The following is a 23,895-nucleotide window of genomic DNA, read 5'->3' on the forward strand; positions in this document are numbered from 1 at the left end:
GGCATTTCTGCATCAGTTCTTTAATCACATTTCCATTCTCATCATTACAGTCACCGTATAATGCAACCTGTGCGTTAACCAGACTGTGATGGCATTAACATCTCCACAGCAAATAACATTTCCCTCTAAGCAAGTTCATCCAATATTTACAGTACAATCAAAACCTTTTACAAGGATCATAAAAGTTAACTAATTTGATATTGTTTTGCCCATTTTTGAATTAATATAAATTCCAAATCTGCCCCTTTGCCCAAAACTCTATTTTACAGTTCATAAATATTATACATCCTCCACAACTGCTCTCTCCACTAGGCTATCTCTGTTGATTTTATCACAACCTTAAACTCTAAAGGCAATTGTTTCTTGAGTAGTTAATTTTCTCTGATTCTTCACTTGTTTTTCTTGACTTCACAACCTACATCTATGCTGAGCTTAAAATATATCTTTACACTCTTCAAATTTCTGATCTCTTCAACATTTGCCACATCTTGGATTTCGCTTAGGCTACACACCATGTCCATCCATACCACCATATTTGGAGGACTAAAGCCTGACTGAAAAGCTCATATCCGATCTTAATTTCTTTTCTACAAAGAGGCAATTCTGAACCGTAAGAGCAGTAAGTTTAAATGCTCCTCTGAATAAAAACAATTGTGCAAGTTGGTGGAAACAATCTTTAAGGATGTTTCGTCTTTGTACGTGGTTCAGTAAGATAGTTTTCAGGTTTGTCACAGGATTGGTGAAACATCTGATAGTCCTACCGGAAAATTACTGGAATATACTACATTACGTCACGTCAATTTCGTTTTACCGTAAACATGTTGTTTTCCTTTTTCCATGATGTGTAAAACGATCCAAAATGTCACTCGACCAAATACTTCGACAATGTGGTCATGTTTAAACAGTTGCGAATTACATTTTATGTACACTGAGTCTGCCTTAGTTGTTCATCTTGTAAGAAATTAAGCTCAAATTGCGTGCATCGTACGCAAAATCCAAACATCCATGGTAATTACGGTAGTAACCGGAAATGCCGTAACAATCGCAGCTGATATAAGGACGTGGTTGTTCCGGTGAAAAGTGGATTTGCTGCTTAAAGATAGGCGGATTTAGAGTAGGATTGTTTATGTTTTAATCAACAACTGTACATATTTTTTAGGACTAGATGTTTTAACTTCATAATACAATGAAACCTACGTATTTTTCTTCTGTAAACTCGGCACTGTAACGCCTTCTCCTGCTGCCCAGCTCTGCATCGACTGAAGAAACAATGCAGGCCTAGCTAGCTTCTAACGTTAGCTGGCGGAAGCTAAAAGGATAACGCTGGTCCAGCAGACTGCAGTGGGATTTAAACCCTGGACGAAGCCGTTTTTCGACGCTGTAACGTTAATAACATCCAATCCGGTACATAACCTCCGTTTCTTTATTAAATGTTGTTTTTTCATGCAGTCTGTCATTTAACTTAACTTTTATTTTGTGAGATAAGCCACGTTTTCACGAAGTTAGCTTGTTAGCATTATCAAGTTAAGTGGTGTTTGTTGATTTGATCCTAAAGTCGGTCTGTGTCAGGGGTGGTAGTGGTTTTCCGTTTATGTTTCGATTTCTGTCAGTGATGTGATTTTGTTTGAAATCAGTGGCTTAACTTCCACTACGGTCCATCATAGTTCAGTGAGCCTGCCAGGACGTTTCTCTTACAACACATTAGCATTTTCGGTTGCGTCAAAACCCATTTCGTCTTTCTTTTCTCCTAGCTAACTGAAAGTTTAGCTCTACCGTTAATCGGACCCATCAGGAACCGGTCCACCTTGTATTCAGATCCCAGGTTATCATTGCATAGTAACGTTGCCTGAGCTGTCCCAGCAGGGGTTTAATTTATGTTTTATTATAGCTAAGTAATGGCGTACACGCTTATACTGTAAGGTTTTTGTTTTCTGTGGCTTGCATGATTTACTTTGAAATAGAACGTCAGTCCGATAAATGATTAGAAAACTCAGTCTATTTCTATAGAAACAAGAGATGTCAAAATGGGGCTTTCCTAAAATAAGAAGAAGCAATATAGAAACGATATAATAATAGAGTAGACTATACACTCTACTCTTTAGAGTATAAGTCTTTAGAGTATAATCATTTTTTTCTGTCCTACTACACATCATATATGACACAGTTTTGTATGCAGCAACCTTTTCTAACTCTGTCACCCAATCCTAAAAACATGGCTCTCGAGGTATCTTCTCATTATTATATTTTCTTATAACAGCTTACAGTCTGGGCCCTTAAGATAATACCTTAACATTCAATTCAACTTTACTTCAGACACACAGGTCCCTATCAGTAGGCTGTAACATGTATAAAACGACACAAACAAGACAAAGTTCTATACATTGAAGTTCAAGTGATTAAAACATACAGACATTTGTTCCAATGTTGAGTATTAGTCTTTAAAATGTAAAGTGTTGACAGAATAATGAAAACTATGTGCTTGTGGCATTCACAATATACTTTAAGGGTATATCTTTTTCTCAGATTTGATGGTTTTGTGGAGCGTTTCCATGTTTGTGGTTTTTGTTGATTATTGGATTTTACACTCTGTTGCCAGTTTATTAGGGACAGCTAACTAAACCTATTGCAGTCTAATACAACAACCTTCCAATTAACCCTACCTTCATGAAGGGTTATTAATGTTCAGTTTAAGGTTTTTGAAATGTCAAAAAATGGTGCCTGTAACAATTTATCAGAACCAAGGCGACATCTTGAACTCACTTTGTCCAACCAACAGTCAACTACCCATAGATAATAATTTTACTATCAAATATGACAAGGAAAAGTAGTAAATCCTCACAACTGAGCAGAAACGAGAAGGTTTTGTTGAATTGTCTTACAGAGGTGTTCAACTTCAGGGCCATTTTGGAGGATGTACTTTGAGGATGCTGTTAAGGTGTATTGCCTTATATTGATTATGTTTGTAATATTTAGTAACTGATATAAATGGGGTGGACTGTTGTATTATACTGCGTTAATTTGAGCTTGGTCTCTCATTGACAGAACTTCCTTCACAGCTCTGCAGAGGAGGTCTGACTAGTTCACACTGCAGCTGGGATTGGGAGAAAAACGTGCTCTGGTTTATTGGCATGGCTTTATACCAATCACAATTGTTTTGGGAGGCGCTAGGCACCAGATGCAATAAAGGTACCTCTGCAAAATAGGCTCGGGAAGAACTTGTTTTGTTATGTGCTTGTTCAAAAGTTGTTTTTAGTCGTGCAACAGAAAACTCAGATTCGACTGATAGTCTAGCCACCTCGAATTACCCTGCAGAGATGTGAGGAGCAGTTAAACATCTTCCAAATCGACCGAAATTTAGAATGCCAACACAAAGAAAGCGGAAGGTGAGGGACATCTGGCCGAAAACAAGGGACATCCAGCGGCAACGGCGCAATCTCCTAAATGAATCGTCATTGATATAGGCTAATATGAGCTACAGAGTCTTGCAAATTTATTCATAGGCCTACCCCTTGAACTTTTCAACATTTTGCTACGTTACAACCACAAACGTAAATGTATTTTATTGGGATTTTATGTGATAGTCCAACATAAAGCTGCGCATTATTGTGAAGTGGAAGGAAAATGATGCATGGTTTTAAAAAATGTTTACAAATAAAAAACTGAAGTGTGGTGTGCAAATGTATTCAGCCCCCTTTACTCTGATACCACTAAATAAAATCCAGTGCAACCAATTGCCTTCAGAAGTCACCTAATTAGTCAATAGAGTCCACCTGTGTGTAATCTAATCTCCGTATAAATACAGTTCTGTGAAGGCCTCAGAGGTTTGTTAGATTGAGCATTAGTGAACAAACAGCATAATGAAGCCCAAGGAACATACCAGATAGGTCAGAGATAAAGTTGTGCAGAAGTTAAGGTTATAAACAAATATCCCAAGCTTTAAACCTCTCACGGAGCACTGTTCAATCCATCATTCCAAAATGGAAAGAGCATGGCACTGCAGACCTGCCAAGACATGGCCGTAGAGCTGGGCGATATATCGATATCGTGATAGGAGACTAGATATCGACTTCGATTTTGGATATCGTAATATGGCATAAGTGTTGTGTTTTCCTGGTTTTAAAGGCTGCATTATAGAACTTACCAGACTGTTGTAACTGTTCTATTATTTGCCTTTCCCACTTGGTCATTATATCCACATTACTGATGATTATTTATCAAATTCTCATTGTGTAAATATTTTGTGAAAGCACCAATAGTCAACGCTACAATATCGTTGCGGTATCGAGGTATTTGGTCAAAAATATTATGATATTTGATTTTCTCTATATCGCCCAGCCCTACATGGCCGTCCACCTAAACTGACAGGCCGGGCAAGGAGAGCATTGATCAGAGAAGCAGCCAAGAGGCCCATGGTAACTCTGGAGGAGCTACAGAGATCCACAGCTCAGGTGGGAGAATCTGTCCACAGAACAACTTAGTCGTGCACTCCACAAATCGGGCCTTTATGGAAGAGTGGCCATTGTTGAAACGAAACCATAAGAAGTCCCGTTTGCAGTTTGCCACTAGCCATGTGGGGGACACAGCAAACTACAGGAAAACTAACACTGCACATCACCCTGAACACACCATAAAACGTGGTGGGGACAGCATCATGCTGTGGGGATGCTTTTCTTCAGCAGGGACAGGGAAGCTGTTCAGAGTTGATGGGAAGATGGATGGATCCCAATACAGGGCAATCTTAGAAGAAAACCTGTTAGTCTGCAAAAGACTTGAGACTGGCGCGGAGGTTCACCTTCCAGCAGGACGACACTAAACATACAGCCAGAGCTACAATGCAATGGTTTAGATCAAAGCATATTTGTATGTGTTAGAATGGCCCAGTCAAAGTCCAGAGCTAAATCCAATTGAGACTCTCTGGCAAGACTTCAAAATGGCTGTTCACAGATGCTTTCCATCCAATCTGACGGAGCTAGAGCTGGGCAATATATCGATATCGTGATACGAGACTAGATATCGTCTTAGATTTTGGATATCTGGATATCGTAATATGGCATAAGTATTTTTTCCGATATGGAGGTATTTGGCCAAAAATATCGTGATATTTGATTTTCTCCATATCGCCCAGCCCTAGCTTGAGTTATTTTTCAAACAAGAATGGGCAAAAAGATGTGCAAAGCTGGTAGAGACATACCCCAAAAGATTTGCAGCTGTAATTGCAGCGAAAGGTGGTTCTACAAAGTATTGACCCAGGGGGGCTGAATACTTTTTCAAGCCACACTTTTCAGTTTTTTATTTGTGAAAACCATGTATCTTTTTCCTTCCACTTTACAATTATGCGCCACTTTGTGTTGGTCTATCACATAAAATCTCAATAAAACACATTTACGTTTGTGGTTGTAACGGGACAAAACGTGGAAAAGTTCAAGGTGTATGAATAATTTTGCAAGCCTCTAGTGTACCAAATAAATGGAGCATTTGGATATTAACAATTCTGATTCCAGGAAACTTATGCATGTTAAATTTGGAACCCATGAACAGATTTGAAACCAAATCCTCCAAACGATTCCAATAAATTAACAATTCCGATGGCATCGTTATTTTTGAAACCATTCCAAGTAGGAATTGGTTCTCGATGCCCAACCCTAGTTGCCGTACTCAAAATCTCTTCGCTACGGGGCGGCCTCTAGCTCACCCAGTAAGTGCGTTCGCCCCATGTTGGCTGAGTCCTGCAGCGGCGCGGGTTCGGGTCCGACCTGCTGACCTTTGCTGCGTGTCGTCCCCCGTCTCTCTCCCCCTTTCATGCCTAGCCACTGTCTCTAGGGAAAAGCCCCCCAAAAATAATCTTTAAAAAATTGCTTCGCTACAGGAAACAACAACAAACTTCAATCTAACAAGCTACTTGCTGAAAATGGCAAGTTTTGAAGAAAACTTGGATCGTGCAATAAGGCAGGCCTGCTTGATTCTTTCGGTGAATGTTTATAAAGATTTACAAAGAATATGTTTACGACATTTACTATCTAACTGGGACGTTTTGGAACAGATTGTTGGGGATTGCTGTGGCGATACACTGGTAATTTAAATAGCTCACGTTACTGTATAGTGTGAACTTTTAATATTTTGTGGCTTTTTTTTTCGGGAATGTTCCACCAAAACAAGTTCCTTTCGAGACTATTTTGCAGAGGCACAGTCACCGTGTCTGGAACTTAGAGTCACCCAAGACAATTGTGATTGGTTTAAGGAAACGCAAACAACCCAAAGCGTTTTTCTCCCTCCTATCCCAGAATGTACCTGTGGTGTAGCCAGACCTTCCTCCACAGCGCTGTGGAAATAGGTCTGGCAATGCGAAACTACACTGATTGTAACGTTTATTCATAAATTTAGGAAGTTATTAAGGTAATTTAGGTTTATGTGTTTTTGTTTCTCTATCTCATTCTCATTAATCTCTTTTCAGCTATGAGCTCTCAGCTGCAGGTCTTCTCTCCTCCCTCCATCTCCTCCAGTGCCTTTTGCCGCGTTAAGAAGCTGAAGGTGGAGAGCAATGTTTGGGACGTGTCCACCACTGAAGCTTATAGCTCCATAGCAGGCCAGTCGGCATACACCTTTACCCCGGCCATGGCTGTGGCACCCTTTGCACCATCCCTGGTCTTCCCGTCTGTAGCACCTGGCTCCAGAGGTCAAGTGGTGGTGCGGGCAGCTGATAGCACTGGAAGCCTCCCCCGTGGATCCAGCCGGCGTGTGGCAGAGCAGGCGACGTCTTCATCTTATGCTCATACGGAGACGTCCTCTGAAACAAGGGGGCACAGGCACGGGCAGAAAAGAAAGATTGAGGAGACCAATGAAAGCAGTGGGAGTGGATGTGGCAGTGTCCAAATATTGGAGGAGCTCTCAGCCCCTGCAGCAACTTACTCCACACGTACGGGTGGTGGTGGAGGAGGCACAGGCCAGTCCATACCCCACTCAGCTCCAACCACCAAGAGCAGCAGCTCCAATGGTGAAGGGGATTATCAGCTAGTGCAGCACGAGATCCTCTGCTCTGTGTCCTGCAGCTATGAAGTGCTGGAATTTTTAGGAAGAGGCACGTTTGGACAGGTGGCCAAGTGCTGGAAGAGGGGCACCAATGAGATTGTGGCCATCAAGATCCTAAAAAACCATCCTTCTTATGCTCGTCAGGGCCAAATCGAGGTAATCAAACATTTATGTTAAGATTTGTGTATCCTGTTTTGATAACCCGACAAGGTTGTCGGAGAGCTTCTTGTCCCGCAGCATTAAAACTGCAATGCTAGCAATGTGTGTGGCTGTATGTGAGATTTATGTAGGCTTTGCCGATCTAGCTCGAGAAATGTTTGAGTCGATGCTTCCGAAGTTATGCGACTATCCAACAAGCACTTAAGAAGCTTAATGGCAGCTTAATGTCAAAGCTAATTTATTAACTAATTTGTTTCCCTGTGTCAGAGGCTTCTTTTGTGTTTAGAAATGGTCATTTACACTATAAAACTAGGATCATAATATTGTGTTCACATGGGTTCTTTACATGCAGATGCTGTCAGGTTGCTGTTGATTAGGGCCTTTAAATTGAAATGCAACTGATGTGAAGGGACTCCCTGCCTGTTGTACTTCTGACACACGGCATTATCAATTTTGGAGCTAACTAGTTAAATGAAACCTGCAACCACTGTAACTGACCTACATACAATAGCATTATTGTGCACTTCCTTGTACTTTGCAATTTCTTGTTATGTAACATAAGTGAACCAGCTTTCACCGACAAGTTGCATGGCGTTATTTGTTTCTCTTTAATAGGTGGGTATCCTGAACCGGCTGAGCGCAGAGAACGCGGATGAGTACAATTTTGTGCGTTCATACGAATGCTTCCAACACAAGGGTCACACCTGCCTGGTGTTTGAGATGCTGGAGCAGAACCTCTATGACTTTCTTAAGCACAGCAAGTTCAGCCCACTCCCCCTACGGCACATCAGACCCATCCTACAGCAGGTTGGCAAATGTTTTGGCATTCATAAAATCTTTTTCAAGCTATCGTATTATTACTTTTAGTTTGTTATTGCTGCTTTAAACCTTTCATTCTTAGTATTGCAGCCTGATTAATATTTGTGTGTTTTTATCTTAAGGTGGCTACAGCGCTGATGAAACTGAAAAGCCTTGGTCTGATTCATGCAGACCTGAAGCCAGAGAACATCATGCTGGTTGACCCTCTTAGACAGCCCTACAAGGTGAAGGTCATTGACTTTGGCTCAGCAAGTCATGTGTCCAAAGCTGTCTGCTCAACCTACTTACAGTCTCGCTACTACAGGTTAGTGGCAAGAAATCCAGCTGCATTTTGTTGATCTACAGAATATACATCCTGCCTTGTAATCTTATGAGGATGAGTGGTGACAAATGTACTATGTTACTATGACACAACTTTGTAACTCAGTTCTGGCACTAGTCCTTTAACCTTCTCTTTGCTGTCTAGGGCTCCAGAGATCATTTTGGGTTTGCCATTCTGTGAGGCCATTGACATGTGGTCTTTAGGCTGTGTGATTGCGGAGTTGTTTCTGGGTTGGCCTCTCTACCCTGGAGCCTCGGAGTACGACCAGGTCAGTACTGATGTTGCGGTTTCCCAGGCCTTATAGAAAAATGCTCAAATGCATGGGAAAGGCTAACCTATCAGATTGAAATAGAGGCCACATGTTAGTTGTAAGCAGGTCATGAACATACTGTAGGTGCTCTGTAGAACTTGTATTGAGAGCTGCTAGTGTTGCAATAAGCAAAGAGATGCCAAAGTGCTGCAGAAAAACAAGCCTAACTACAAACTATATGGGTATTACAGGCAATCAGATTTTAGTCATATCCATGGCCCTCACTGTTTTGTCTCACTTTGATTCCTAAACTTGAATGTTTTTTCTTCTTCTTCTTTTCAGATCCGTTACATTTCTCAGACTCAAGGCCTGCCTGCAGAGTACTTGCTGAGCGCCGGCACTAAAACCAGTCGCTTCTTCAATCGAGGACCTGACTCTAGCTACCCACTCTGGAGGCTAAAGGTGAATACAACCTCATATTAATCCTACTTGGTATTGCTTATGTGAATGATGATTATTATAAGGAATATCAGAAAATAGCAATACATATAACAATATAAACAAGTCTTTATGATTCTTCTGATTTGATTATTTTTATATTGATTTGCATCGGGATCATTAAATGTTTATTGTGATAGTTTAATGATAAACCGAAATGGTTTCAATCTTCCAGACCCCAGCAGAGCATGAAATGGAGATGGGTATCAAGTCTAAGGAGGCCAGAAAGTATATCTTCAACTGTCTGGATGACATGATGCAGGTAGATGGCTTTCTCTCGGAACATCTAATTAGGTTTTTGCGCTTCACACGCATAGTTTGTACACACAAACCCAATAAATGACATCACCTGTACCTCCATATTGTTTGTTTGACTCATTTGGGTGTTATTATTTTGTGTTCCAGGTCAACCTGTCCTCTCATTTGGAGGGGACGGACATGCTGGCTGAGAAAGCTGATAGACGAGAGTTTATAGACCTCCTGAAGCGGATGCTCCGTCTGGATGCCGACAAAAGGATCACGCCTACAAAAACTCTAGGTCACCCCTTTGTCACAATGAGCCACCTCATGGATTATCCCCACAGCTCACAGTAAGTGTGTGCTGTGAAGTGTTCTTTTAGGCACCGCTGCATGCAAATGTGGGTTTGGTTGAGTCATTTGGTTGACGAACTCCATCCTCTCCAGTGTGAAGTCCTGCTTCCAGAACATGGAGATCTGTAAGCGTCGGACCTCCTATGATAGTGGCAAATCCCTCTACTCCACCAATGCGGTCCCCAGCGCTGCAGCGGGCAACCTCACTGTTACCTTCAGTAGCCAGCTCAACCAGCATAATCAGGTATGACCCATATTTTCACCACTAACTCTTACACGTTTAAAGACTCCTCTAGTATTAATCCAGTAATTTCTCTTAACAGGTGCCTTCTGCGGGAGGAACGATGCCTTTGCTGAACTACCAGCCAGCTCTATACCAGCAGGCGACCATTAACATTCCCGGGCTTGCTCAACAGAGTGTCCCGATTCCAACGCGTCCTGCTGGGCTGTGTAGCCAGACAGAACCCTTCCAGCAAACTCTCATCGTCTGCCCACCTTCTACTATTCAAGGTAAAGGAAAAGGTTTCAATCAGACTGAAAAAAGACTGGTGTTGGAAATTAGCTTTGGCTATTTACACGTGTACAGTTACATTAGACACAACTGTCAAGGTTATTCTGGATTTGTCCCTTTTTATAAATAAACTAATGAATGAATAAAAGGCAAAAACAACACAAGGGGTTGCGCCAGTGTGAAAGGTCTCTTATTTATAATTTCCTCATCACTTTAGTTAAAGGCATGTCTCTGCAGAAAGCGATCATAAACCTGAATTAGATGCTTATATGGCACAATATTCCACCTTTTCTGTTTGTGGAACAAGGATTTAAAAAAAAAGAAATCTGATCTTAAACGGGTGAGATATTTTTTCATCAGTATTTTGGTGTTACTCATTGGTGTGATTGTGTGGAATTGTTTTCCAGGGCTACAGCCATCCAGTAAGAGTTCCAGTTTCCCTGTGAGGATGGAGAACTCTGTACCTATAGTACCTCAGAACCAGTCTGCTCAGTCATTGCAGATCCAGCCAAGTATGCTCACACAGGTAAGAGTTTGTTAGGTATGTGGGTGTTTCATCAAATGTGGTGCTAACTTCAATTCAATTCAATTTTATTTATAGTATCAAATCATAACATAAGTTATCTCGAGACACTTTACAGATAGAGTAGGTCTAGACCCCACTCTATATTTTACAAAGCCCCAACAATTCCAACAATTCCAGTAATTCCCTCAAGAGCAAGCAGTGCGACAGTGGCGAGGAAAAACTCCCTCTTGGGAAGAAACCTCGGACAGACCCAGGCTCTTGGTAGGCGGTGTCTGACGAGCCGGTTGGGGGTGTGATGAACAGTGGCGATAGTAGTCACATTAATAATGGAACAGTGACTGGATGTAGCGGGAAGCTGCAGGGTTCAGCCGGACGCAGCATGACATTGCAGGGCATCGCTGAGCTCAGCAGGGAGTGCAGCAGGACCACGGCGACAGCTGCAACCAGGATCTTGGTGCAAACGTTCTCCAAGGAAATACGCTGGGGGAAAAAAAAGCATAAGGACTCCGGGGAGTAAACTCCCCAGAAGCTAGGATTAGTAACAAGCATTTCTGGGACGGGCTGCACACAAATAGTAATAGTAATAGTAACAGTAATAGAAACAGTAATAGAAAGGGAGAAGAGAGAGCAGCTCAGTGTGTCAAAGGAAGGAAGTCCCCCGGCAGTCTAGGACTATAACAGCGTAACTATAACAGGTAACTAAGAGAGACAGGTCATAAGGAGAGGTAGCTTTTTCGGGCTTAGAACTCTCCCCCTTCTGAATATTATTTTATTTAAATTATTGATCGGGTTTGCTCAGTGGTAGAGCAGGCGCACATATACTGAGAGGTTTATTCCTTAACGCAGAGGTCTAGGGTTCGAATCCGACCTGTGACAATTTCCTGCATGTCTTCCCCCCTCTCCCCTTTCTCACCTAGCTGTCCTGTCAAAAATTAAAGGTGGAAAAGCCCAAAAATAATCTTTAAATTAATTATTGATGTGATTTCTACTGTCTTCCTCAGAGAAGAGACCTGATGCTTTGACAAAGATGGACAAAGAAAGTGTGCGTGTATGACAGAGAGAGAGGGAATGGGCAGATTGAAAAAAAGTGCAACAGATTCTTAACTTCGTCAATGGGGCCAAAGTGGGTCGAACATGTACCAAATAGACATGCGTCATATATACATCTCCTGTAGGAAAAGGGGTATCGGAGGTTAATTTGCATGTGGGAAAGGGGTTTGTAGATTTGCAGCATTATACTTCTGGGAGGCTGACTCAGAGAAAGGGATTTACCTTTTGTGAAATACTGAGGTTCAAACTTTAATTTCAGCAATTCCATATGGATTTCATTGACTCTGGGTTACATAAATCTGTCAGCATCCATGAATGATATCATGTCATTAGTGCCAAGCTGAGAGCAATGGTGTCCAGTTTTGCTTATTCATTGAAACAGAGTGCATCCAAAAAGTATTTTCCTTTCATGTCCCCTTCTTATTTTTGCTGCCAGCAGAGCAAGCAGAAGTTTTGTGGGAAGCACGTTAAGACATTTTCTCCAATAAAAAGCTTTTCTCTCAGCAGATATGTTGTTTTTAGGCCACTGCTTTTTAAAATGACCAAAAGATTTGACTTCAGCAGCATAGTCCACGCTGTTGTTGTTGTTTGTGTTTCTACTGATTCTCTCCTTAGATTTTTTTTCCAGGACTGATTGGGCTGCCACTCCGGGCCAGACCTCTCTTATTCCCAGTCTCCTATCTGGGATGAATGCCAGATGTTTAATGTGGTAGACTAATCTGGCTCGAAAAGCTACTTAATTGCCGTTTGCTAAAATTAGGAATAATTGCTGTACACAGCAGAGGTCAGGTGTCCAGATGGCCAGTGGTACCAGTGTGCATCTCTTCAGATACAGCCTTTTGAAGGACATTACTTTTCATCATGACCTAACACTGCCCTCCCCTATCCTCCCTCCCTCCCTCCCTCCTCCAGGGTTCCTGCACACCCCTGATGGTGGCCACCCTGCACCCTCCCTCAGCAGGCATAGCCCCCCAGTATACTCTGCCCCTCGGGCTGGGCGCCGGGGTGGGTCGGCCCACCCTCCTGGAGCACACAGCCACAGTGCTGGTAAAGCAACAAGGACATCCCTGAAGAAAAAAATTCACATGCACACTACTACTTCTACCACTAACAATGCCATCTCTCTCCCACGTCACTCCCCTTTTTCTTTTAATGCATTTGCAATTTTCCCTCTACCTGTATGGGGCTAGTCTTCATTTTATCCATCATATTCCTTTATTTGGCCTTTTCACATGCAGACTTGTCAGAATTATGGCTCAGTGCTTATTTTTCAAATTTTTTGGTCTGGAATCCCATGTCTTGATATTTAGTTATTTCTTTTTTTATTCCCCTTTGACATTAAATCAGAATTGACAACATTTACAATCTCTTTCCACTCCAAAGGACACCCCCTCCCCACACCATTCACACCCTCTTTCATTCCCTCCCCCACATTCTTTCCCCATAGGTGTGCTGAAGGCATGGAGCGCATGTGTTGCTGGGTTTGTCTGCGCTTTGCTTGCAGCTTCTCTTGTCCTGTCCTTCCTTGGTTTCAGCAAAGGAGTTTGCAGCTACAAAGTCCACTAAAATCCCTACTCAACAGCCTGACTCTGACACACATCTTTTGTTTCAGCCCCAGAAAATGTGGCATGCCTTTTCCCAAGGCAGCTTATCAGCAGACTGTTTGGCATCATTGAACTAAACTAATCTTTCTTCAGTATTTCCTCTTTAACAGGCACCATGGTCCTGTGTATACTTTAATCTTGATTTGACTGTTTACAGTGCTTCATTGTTCGTGCTTTGCATGATATCATCTTGGGCATTTGTTGCAGGGCAATGCTATAATAAGGGAATGGCTTGGGAACGCTTATCTTTTTGTGCTTTTGCCTGTAGAAGAGATTGGCCAATTGGTTTGTCTCTTTGTCTTTGGTCCTTGGATTTATTTCTCAGCATGGCTCAGTTTGTCTGGCCCATTCCAGAAATCATATAAATTGTGTTGACTCGTTTAATATCTGATCCTTGATATTACATGTATTGAAGTGTGAGTGTCTGATGTTTCTCTCAGCAGGCCTGGCCCACTGGCACCCAACAGATCCTCATACCATCGTCATGGCAGCAGGTCCCAGGTGTGGCCATTCACAGCTCTGCCCACCAGTCAAATGTAACTGAATCACCCCTGGAAACGCTTCATGCCAATGCTTCCACACAGCAGGGACACAGCTGGAGGTGGGTCAACCAACAACTGTTAAGTCCAAGCAATTTGATAATAAGCCGCTTTCCGACCGGAGGGATTTTTGCAGTTCCTAGAACATAAAATTCCGGGAACCCTTTTTTTCTCGTGTTCCAACTGGACCAATTTGGGGATTTTTAAGTTCCTCTGGTTCCTGTAACGCTTTCAGCTCCTACTTCAGGGCAGGGTCTTTTCGCTGTTCCCTTTTCAGCATAGGAACCTAGGTCAACGAGGGTCGGGTTTCCGGTACAGACAGACCAACAACGGGACAATTTTAACAATTTCCGCCATCTTATTCATCACTAAATTCACTTCTGACAACATTGTAGGCGAGAAATTAACCGTTTAGATTTCAAATATAGGCATTCTTTCGAAAATTGATGCCAAATTGACAGTTGAGTTTTCAGAGTTGAGAAGCACCATGAAGTGAGGCAACAGCCAGCAGGCGCCTGCCGGGGCCGCTAGCTCGTCACACAGCCAGTCATGCTCAGAGACGCCGCTGTAAGCCGGAGGTCTTGTAAATAAGAGGCTTTTATTTCGCCGCTATAGTTTCACAAATGTGAACTAGCATCCTAAAATTTTACATTTGAGAGATTTCTGTCATTGACATTACAATTTCACATGCATTAAATGCAGATGTGTATTTTAAAAGATGCATTTTTGCTAAGTATCTTGGTTAAAAGTACTAATTTTTACAGCACTTAATACACATCTTTTCGGCTCATATGACTGATCATTCGTATGAAATTATCATCATCAATCTTATATTGACTTATTAGGGATAAGTACGTACTGCACTGCAAATGTATTCTTGAATACATACCTGCAAACTAGTTGCTTTTTGGTGAAAATCGCTGTTTTGAATGGGGAAAATGTCATCCACGTGAATCGTGTAGATCCAAAGAGTTTATATGGGGTGGGGGGGGTCTTCACAATAAAACATCTTTGATACGTCACACGAGTAATTTGGCCAATCACTGACATTAGTTTTGAGGTAAGTGCGGTTATCTGCCAACAATATAATTGTTTTCTCTAACCTTAACATGTTTAACGTTAATGTTATAATGGAAAGCAAGCTTGTCGGCTTGTTAGCTAACGTAAGATCAGCAAATTGTGTTACCCTACAATGTTAGTTCAATCTGAAGAATTTTGGCACGGGTATCTTGCTATTAAATGCCTGCATTTCTCTCTGATGCTCCGAAACGGACGATGGAGGCCACCTAAACATCGCCGCATGTCACGCTAGTTAACACTACACTTGGCAGCAGATAACGTTAGCCTACCGTTAGCTAGCAGCTGGAGTAAACGCGGTTAAAATGCTGACCGCTAAACGGTGTAAAGTGTGACTGTGCTTCCCTGTAGAGGATTCCAACACCAGTCTGTTACTGCCGTTGTCTGAAAAACACAGAGCAACACTGTTCACTGTGCCAGCCTCGTGGTGCATTCATATTGTAAAATACCCTTTTCCAATCCAGTGGTTGTTTTTGTCATTTAACAGGAGTTTACTGGTGAAATAAGTTATTGTTATAATGGGGGGTGGGGGGCTGTATAAAATGTGTCACCTTTTTAGCCCTTCTGAGTTTGCAGGGATGTGAATAACAGAGGAAAGTGAGTGTTGACCTCCGTGATAAACAACATAATTTTCTGGCACAGTGCCAGAAAAGTAAGCTTTCTTTGTGGTTATGTTTCGTTTTCTGATTTTGCCAGTGGTGTCCACCTCTGACTAGTTTGATCTTTGGCTCTTATAGGAGCACAACTCAAGCCAGGACCCAGCAAGAGAGGAAGAAGGTGAAAGCCAGACGTGGAGAGAACAGAAACAGGTTGGTAGAGTCCTGCAGGGTTTAAAGCATAACTTTCGCCAAAATGCAACCTAGGGTCTTTTTGTGAATGTACCAGAGTCAAACTTTAGTTTAAAAGCATATTTAGGGCAGAAACGCCACTTTTAAGATTCACCGTATTCTCGTTTTTGGTCAAATGGCCTTTTGAATGGGAGTGCTAGGGGCACTACAATGACAGCATCAAAATCACCATTTTTAAAACACTAAGAAGGCTCGACGCAACATGAAACTTTGCCCGAAGTATCACAAGGGGCTCTACACATGAACTCGATCATTGAGAACATTGTTTACACAGAGTTTACTAAAAAACTTTAGTAGCTGTAGCTGTTGGTTTTTCCGGTCGCTGTCCATCTAGCAAGTCAAAAATAGTCGAGGGAGGGGAGTAAAGATGGAAAGCTCCTAAAGCTTAGTTCCATATAAATTCACGGATAATTTCTTGTTTTGTCATTAATAGAAAAATATTTTTTTTTATAAAAATTCTTTTAAATTTATTTTTTTTTTTTTTTTTTTTTTTGTTTGTTGGGAGAAAAAAAAAAAAAAGGGGGGGGGGGGGGGAAAAACTTTTTTTTTCTTTTTGTGTGGAAAAAAAAATTTTTTTTTTTTTTTGGGGTGTTGTGTGGGGCTTCTGGTTTTCCTTCAGCAAGTTTCATGTTGTGTTGAGCCTTCTTAGTGTTTTAAAAATAGTGATTTTTGATGCTGTCATTGTAGTGCCCCTAGCACTCCCATTCAAAAGGCCATTTGACCGAAAACGAGAATACGGTGAATCTTAAAAGGGGCGTTTCCGTCCTAATTATGCTTTTAAACTAAAGTTTGACTCGGGTACATTCACAAAAAGACCTTAGGTTGCATTTTGGCGAGAGTTGCGCTTTAAGCTGTCACACCAACATGACGGATGCCTAAAAAGAACTGATGTCGCACCAAAAACACCCAGTAATGTGCATGACTTAAAGCCATGTCTAGAACGTTCACAAATTTAAATTTAGGTATTTATTACTTGTCACTTTGTATCACATATATAAATGCATATAAAGATTGATAAAATGAAATATAAACTTTTAAAACAATTCAGAATTTTGTCCAGGCAATGAAATATCTGATGGTAGGTTGTAGTTTTATTTTTCTAGAATGGAGCAAGACTTTTGCACATTCCTTTTTTATGTTCGGATTTCGGTCTGTTATCACAGCTGACATCGCATTTTCTTTGGGTGGGAAAGCTCAACATTTGCTATTGTTTCTCTGTCTAGGGGTATATCCACTGCATCACTACTCGGCAGCAGCGGCGTGACCCCACCCAGCGCTACGTTGTCTCAGCCAATCGTCATCTCCGACACACCCAGCCCGGCGGTCAGCATCATCACTATTCATAGTGACACAGACACAGAGGATGAGCGCAAATTCCATCCCTCCAGGTGAGGACGAGATACTCCACTGCACTGTTAAACCGATCCGTGATTTCTAAAAGTCCCATTGGTGTCGTACTTCTTCCATCTTTGATTCAATTGTGCAAGTCCAATATTTGCAGTTTGAAAACCCATATACTTCCATGACAATTTTGCTAGAGGATTAATGGGAAAACAGGGCTTTTTTGACTCTATAAGATCAGACTAGTGCTTTATTCATTTAGACTGAATTAATTTGATATACAGTTTCTCATTTTCTTGTGAAATAACACGGTTTCTCTCATTACATAGCGTTGGTCTGAGCCAGCGCACTAACGTCATCAGCTGTGTGACGGTGCACGACTCGGACTCCTCTACAGCCAGCCCCCTGACTCCTCTGCCCCGCACACTTAACCCAGCTAGCACCATGTCATCACGCCAAGCCAAGTCTCTGGCAGTGGTGGCACCTTCAATTAAACCCCAGGGCTCTGAGAGAGGAGCCGTTTCACGTGGCCGCCTGGACACCGGTGAGAGTCACTCATCTACCTGCTGTCTGTGTGTTATCAGGAATTCTTTTTGTTTTGGGTGTGAACGCAGTATAATTTAATACTTCACTTCCTTTTTAATTCACAGTGAACTACATGAAGCCTAAGAGATCATCCAACCGACAGCCCTGCAGCTCAGGGATGAGCATGGAGCGTCACGGACTGTTGCCAAGCCAGTCCCACCCCTTAAACCTCAGCCAGGTGAGGCTTCTTTTGTGTTTTCACAAGCGTAGATGTCTCCATTCTAACTTTTTTATTTGATTTAACTGTAGTTTGTTTGTTTTATTTGGATCCCCATTAGCTTCAGCATAAGCTAAAAGCTATTCTTCCTGGGGTCCTACAATCTATCATGTGACAATACAATTTACAACATCACCCCTGTCCCTAACCAGGCACAGGTGCATGTTCTATGCATTTGTCCCTGCCAAATAAACATTAAATAAAATGAATAAACATTACACACCATACGCACAAAGACATTACTTCACATTACACAACATTTTGAAAATACAAATCATATTTTACCTGTAGTGACAGGTTAAGGAAGCATTGCATTTGTTTGACGGACACGGGAGACAGAGAGACAGTAAAAACTTGATGGGAAAGGGTGTGCACTCTTCAGTATCTTATTACAGTGCTATAGAGACAGAGTGCATTTTCAATATGTCAAGGGAAAAAGACTGGAAGAGTTATATCAACATACGCAGACACAGAGGAACTGCTGTGTCATAAGATGAAGACATCTTTCAAAGAATATCAGTCCTATGATGCACTGTTATGAGCAGCTACAAGCCACAAAAAAGGAGGGAGGTGCAAGGCAAACTTAACACTGACAAACTGACATTCATTTAATGAAACTGCAAACATAAAGACAATGGGATGTGGAAGTCAGGACCAGTGGTGGATAAGGGTGTATGAATGCAATGAACAATGTGAGATGCATGTTGTCAGTGTAAACAAAAGCAGCAACATTTAAAAAAGGTGAACTCAGGCTGGTGATCTGGTTATTAAAGAGGTTAGTAAGTGTTGGAGTTGAAAAACAAACTGTTTATTGAGTTCGAAGTGCTCTCTTTTTTTTTTTTTTTTATTGTTAACCCACTTACAGCTCTTAAACATTTTCACACTGTGACAAGCGGTCACAATAAGGCATGGAAAGTTGGCTGGAAAGTTTTTTTTTTTCGTATTTTTTTTTTTTAAATGTGTAGGAGCATTAATTAGCTGCTTCATCTTTTTAACCCTTGTGTTGTCTGCCCGTCAACCTTTCGATGATTTGGATGCCTTTTTTTCAGTTTGTTTTTGCTTTTTCCAACGTTTTAAATTAATTTTTTCTTCTTCACATTTTCAGCGCTTATTTCCACATCCCATATTTTCTGATATAAAACAAAAATTGAAAACTGTCAATTTCACCCAAAGTCAACACAAGGGTTAAATGTCACTAACCCACCAGTGGGTTGGTCGGTACAAATTCATGCTGTGCAGTCAAACTTTGTCTAAAACCACAAAGCTATATTTAGAATCATTCCATAGATACCATAAATATCAGGCTGAATTTTGTGAAATGTGTCTAAAACAGTGCATGCTACATTTTTAAATGTTTCAATTTGAAGGGCTAATGCAGCCATAACAAACATGCAAAGAGCAAGTCTAATCTAAACAAAAGAAACTGACCAACAAGTGATGCTCTGCCTTCTTGTTGCATATGTATACGGTGTTGTTTCGTTTTTAGGTTCAGCCTGTGGTTTCTTCATCTCAGGAGCGTTCCCACAGTGACTCGTCTTTGCGTCGCCAGCCGACATTCCCTCCGGCCGTCTCCTCTCACTACAACTTCCCCGAGGTGTCAGCCCTGGCCTCGGCCTCGGCCCCTGGCCCCAGCCTGTACGCCTACCCGGCCTCCACCGCCCTCTCCTCAGCTTCTCAGGCCATGGAGCAGCTGCTAGGCCGTAGTCTCGCCAGCCACGGACACTCCCCCTCCGCCTATGCAGCAACGTACACCTCATCGTCGGCCTCCAGGAGAGACTCGGCCAGTCGTAAGGATTCTGTCAGTAGTCTGCTGCATGGCCTCCCCGCGGCCTACCAGCATCAGTTTGCCACTGGTTCTCCCTACATTAGCGTGACGCCCCGGGCCGAGGCTTACAGTGCCTACCAGCTAAGCCCCAGGCGCCTCACACAGTACCCGTACCTATAGGGAGTCTCGCGCACACTTTGAACAAAGAAAACGAAGAATCTACTTCCCCACATGCTATCACAAAGGAACATTTAAACTGTATTTCTAGTAGAACTGTTGGTCACTTATTTGTTTGCTGCTTTTGACTCCAAAGCGACATATCACCCAAACTCATTTAATACTCTTTAGGGTCGTTTTTGTGTTTTTAAAAATGTTCTTTGATATATTGTGTTTTTTTTTTTTCCTAAACAATATTGTTTATAGCCTGTATTTTATCCCCATCTTGTCCAGATGTATAATTAAGGCATTGTGGTTAATGTATTTTAGTCCTGTTTATCTTGAGGTTTTGTGTGAAGAGAGATTATCCTCCTGTCACAAGTTGCAACGACACTTTAGGCGAGCTTTTGAGACGCCTGACTCACAACTTTTTTTTTTTTTTTTTTTTTTGGCATTTCTGCTTTATTGGATAGTGATAGCTTGGAGAGAGACAGGAAAGGGTGGGGGGATGATGGGCTGGAATTGAACCCGGACGGCTGCGGTAAGGACTCTGCTTTGATACAAGGCGTGCATGTTCTACCAGTTGAGCTACAGGGACGCCCGCTGGCTGAAAAAGTTACAAGTCATTAGTTACTCATGACCCTTGTTATGGAGTTTTCACACTAATCTAGCGATGCTCTGTGTTTCTTAGCTAACCTAATGACTGTATCTGTTTACTCACAAATGTCTTTTACCATGTTTTAAATTATGTTTTGTCAGTGCGAGAAAGGAAGAGGAAGGTTCATGATGTCTGTTAAGAAAAAAGATGTGGTGAAAACTGATGGATACATGTTAATTTAAGTGCTCATGTGATAGTCTGTTATTGTAGTGACAGTGTTTAGGCAGGATTAATCATGTCCTTATGCAATAGAAACTCTTTTTTTTTTAAACTGCATCAACTGAGTGCTGAATGTATTTATGAAGTGAAGAAAGAGGAGTGGGATCACCATCTTAAAGAATGACGTGAAAAGCTTTTGTTTGAAATTGTTTAAAAAAAAAAAAAAAACCTTCCCTACTTTCCTCTCCTTGAAATATAAAAATATCCAGTTTCACATGGAGTGGAAAATATTCTATATCTGTGAATTCCAATTATGTAGGACCTGCTCATTTATTAAAATGGATTCATGGCCAGTTTTTACGGTTTTATATATGGAATTTTGTTTTCTCCTCATGACACTTTAGAAATGCTCGCTAGTAAGTTGTACGAACTACCCACACCGCCGTACAATGACTGATGAAATAAAATCATGCAATCTGCAGTAGGCCTTCTGCTCAGTTACACAATGTCTGATGAGAAGCTACTTTAACAGTCAAAGGTGGTGCTGTCCACTAAACATACTGTGCATTTCCCCTCAAAATGTGCAAAAGTGTCCACTTTGGCTTCAGTCTTGTCTGAATATGATATCCATTGTTTTTCACATATAGATTACTCCTCTGTCTGAACACGGCTGATTTGTGGCTTTTCCTGCCACCGTCTTGTAGAAGGAGGTGAATCTCAAGGGGGGGGGCTTCTGTGGGTTATGAAAGTTTTGTAGTAAATGCTTCCCCGTTGTGTTTGCATCAGTTTTGTGTTGTAATGTCTGAATATTTAACTATTTCATCTTAACATAGTATAGTTAAGAGGCTATTTGGTAGAACTAATTCAGGGAAAAGGTTTCAGCTCAAATAATCCACTGTCACTGTTTTCAATAAATAACCATAAATTCATAATGGTTTGTTTCATTATTACTCGCCCCCTGTTCCAACAATAAACTGAATGACTTCCTATACTCATTTCATAGGCATGAGCATAGACAATACAACTTCAGATAGAGGCTATTCGGGCCTATTCAGGGTACATAAACCTAACGGGTCAGGTAGCGTGTTTTGTCTCTGCCTACAAAACAAAGAGAATTAGCAGAGAACACAGCGTGGGAAGGTTTGTCTTTAGGACGGTTCATAATCTGTTTTAAGGAATAGAAACTTGTATGACCTTTTGAAAAGGCAAAGCGTCATAACGAAAGCGGCACTATTAGATTAGATTCAACTTTGTTATTGTGCGGATTTCAAGTACTACAAAGACAACGAAATGCAGTTTGCGTCCAACCAGAAGTGCAAAAAGAGCAGAAAAGTGCAATGTGATATACAAGTAGTAGACAGTAGTATACAGTTGGTTTACAGATGGTGGTTTAGAGTAATATAAATTGAACATAAATGTGTGGTGTATTAGCAGTTACCTTATAAGAGCAGAATAAATATGGCTATGTAATATGAACAATGTATGAACGTGTACAGATATGTACATATAACAATTTAGCAGTAACGTTATAATAGTAGTAAGAATAATACATGCAGTGTAAAAACAGAATAAATATGGATATTCAGTATAAATAGTCACACTTTACCATATATTCATCAGTGTTGATAAACAATGAAAACTGTTAGTGTATCTAATCAATAAAAAAGGGAAGTGAAAAGCCGCTATTGGATATCCGATGACTTAGCTACCTGGCCAGAAATAAATGCAAACTACACCACGGGAAAAAGAAGAAAAAAAACTACACTATGGGGTATACAATAAAACCATGTTGGTTTAAAAAATGTTTTCAGCTGACGTTTAAAGTTTCCTTGTAATGTTTACATTCAACAAATATGTAAAAATCTTTTTTTATTTTGGGAGAAAAACATTTAGAAATTTGTGAAAAACCTTCACTGGATACGGAAAAGCTCAAACTTTTGGTAAATGTGAGAAAATAATTCGTTAAATGAGAACAAAATTCTTAATTGTGACTGTTTAAACATGTTAAAATATATTTGACATTCAATATTTAAGGATTATATTTAAGCAAATCAAGGAACATTATAACAGAGAACGTCGTTCAGAACGTCATGGCTATGACACTAAAATACGCTCACCTAAAGGATTATTAGGAACACCATACTAATACCATGTTTGACCCTATCCTATCAATATGGGCCAACATTTCTAAAGAATGCTTCCAGAACCTTGTTGAATCAATGACACAAAGAATTAAGGCAGTTCTGAAGGAGAAAGGGGTCGCCACACCATTACACCCCCACCAGCCTGCCCAGTGGTAACAAGGCATGACGGATCCACGCTCTCATTCTGTTTACGCCAAAATCTGACTCTAACATCTGAATGTCTAAACAGAAATCGAGACTCATCAGACCAGGCAACATTTTTCCAGTCTTCAACTGTCCAATTTTGGTTAGCTCGTGCAAATTGTAGCCTCATTTTCCTATTTTTAGTGGAGATGAGTGGTACCCGGTGGGGTCTTCTGCTGGTGTAGCCCATCCGCCTCAAGGTTGTTTGTGTTGTGGCTTCACAAATGCTTTGCTGCATACCTCGGTTGTAACGAGTGGTTATTTGAGTCAAAGTTGATCTTCTATCAGCTGGAATCAGTCGGACCATTCTCCTCTGACCTCTAGCATCAACAAGGCATTTTGGTCCCCCAGGACTGCAGCATACTGGAGGTTTTTCCTTTTTCAGACCATTCTTTGTAAACCCTAGAAATGGTTGTGTGTTAAAATCCCAGTAACTGAGCAGATTGTGAAATACTCAGACCAGCCCGTCTGGCACCAACAACCATGCCACGCTCAAAGTTGCTTAAATCACCTTTCTTTCCCATTCTGACATTCAGTTTGGAGTTCAGGAGATTGTCTAGACCTGGACCACACCCCTAAATGCATTGAAGCAGCTGCCATGTGATTGGTTGATTAGATAATTTCATTAACTTGAAATTTAACAGGTGTTCTTAATAATCCTCCTGAGTGTATATCTCATAAGGTTCACACATCACTTTTCATCATATTTTATTCAAAATATTAATGGTATAAATTACACAATATTGATTGTTAAAAACACCTAATAAAATAACAAAACAGTAAAGGTTCTTTATGCGGTTATATTATCAGGGTTTAAAAAAAAGCTGCTTTCAATTTTAAATAGCAGAGCCCTGCATTAATGTACAA

At 41.1% G+C, this 23,895-nt stretch overlaps 1 protein-coding gene across 5 annotated transcripts; it reads left to right on the forward strand.

The window, feature by feature from the left end:
- The first annotated feature begins 1,054 nt into the window (after nt 1–1,054).
- On the forward strand, nt 1,055–21,630 carry hipk1b (homeodomain interacting protein kinase 1b). 5 transcript variants are annotated; one of them, XM_039797923.1, is made up of 18 exons: nt 1,055–1,404; nt 6,452–7,182; nt 7,801–7,992; nt 8,127–8,308; nt 8,471–8,594; nt 8,919–9,038; nt 9,250–9,336; nt 9,480–9,664; nt 9,759–9,909; nt 9,989–10,175; nt 10,584–10,702; nt 12,665–12,799; nt 13,797–13,957; nt 15,710–15,781; nt 17,044–17,208; nt 17,491–17,705; nt 17,812–17,924; nt 19,450–21,630. In XM_039797923.1, exons 2-18 carry the CDS (start codon nt 6,454–6,456, stop codon nt 19,906–19,908), a joined length of 3,396 nt encoding a protein of 1,131 aa, XP_039653857.1. In that variant the 5' UTR covers nt 1,055–1,404; nt 6,452–6,453; the 3' UTR covers nt 19,909–21,630. The 5 variants fall into 5 exon arrangements, with proteins under 5 accessions (XP_039653857.1, XP_039653859.1, XP_039653860.1 ...); XM_039797925.1 differs by having other exon boundaries at nt 13,800–13,957; XM_039797924.1 differs by lacking the exon at nt 1,055–1,404 and adding an exon at nt 4,359–4,448.
- Nucleotides 21,631–23,895: the final 2,265 nt, after the last annotated feature.

This window comes from Perca fluviatilis, chromosome 4, assembly GCF_010015445.1.
Source record: "Perca fluviatilis chromosome 4, GENO_Pfluv_1.0, whole genome shotgun sequence".
In the NCBI taxonomy this organism is placed as follows: domain Eukaryota; kingdom Metazoa; phylum Chordata; class Actinopteri; order Perciformes; family Percidae; genus Perca; species Perca fluviatilis.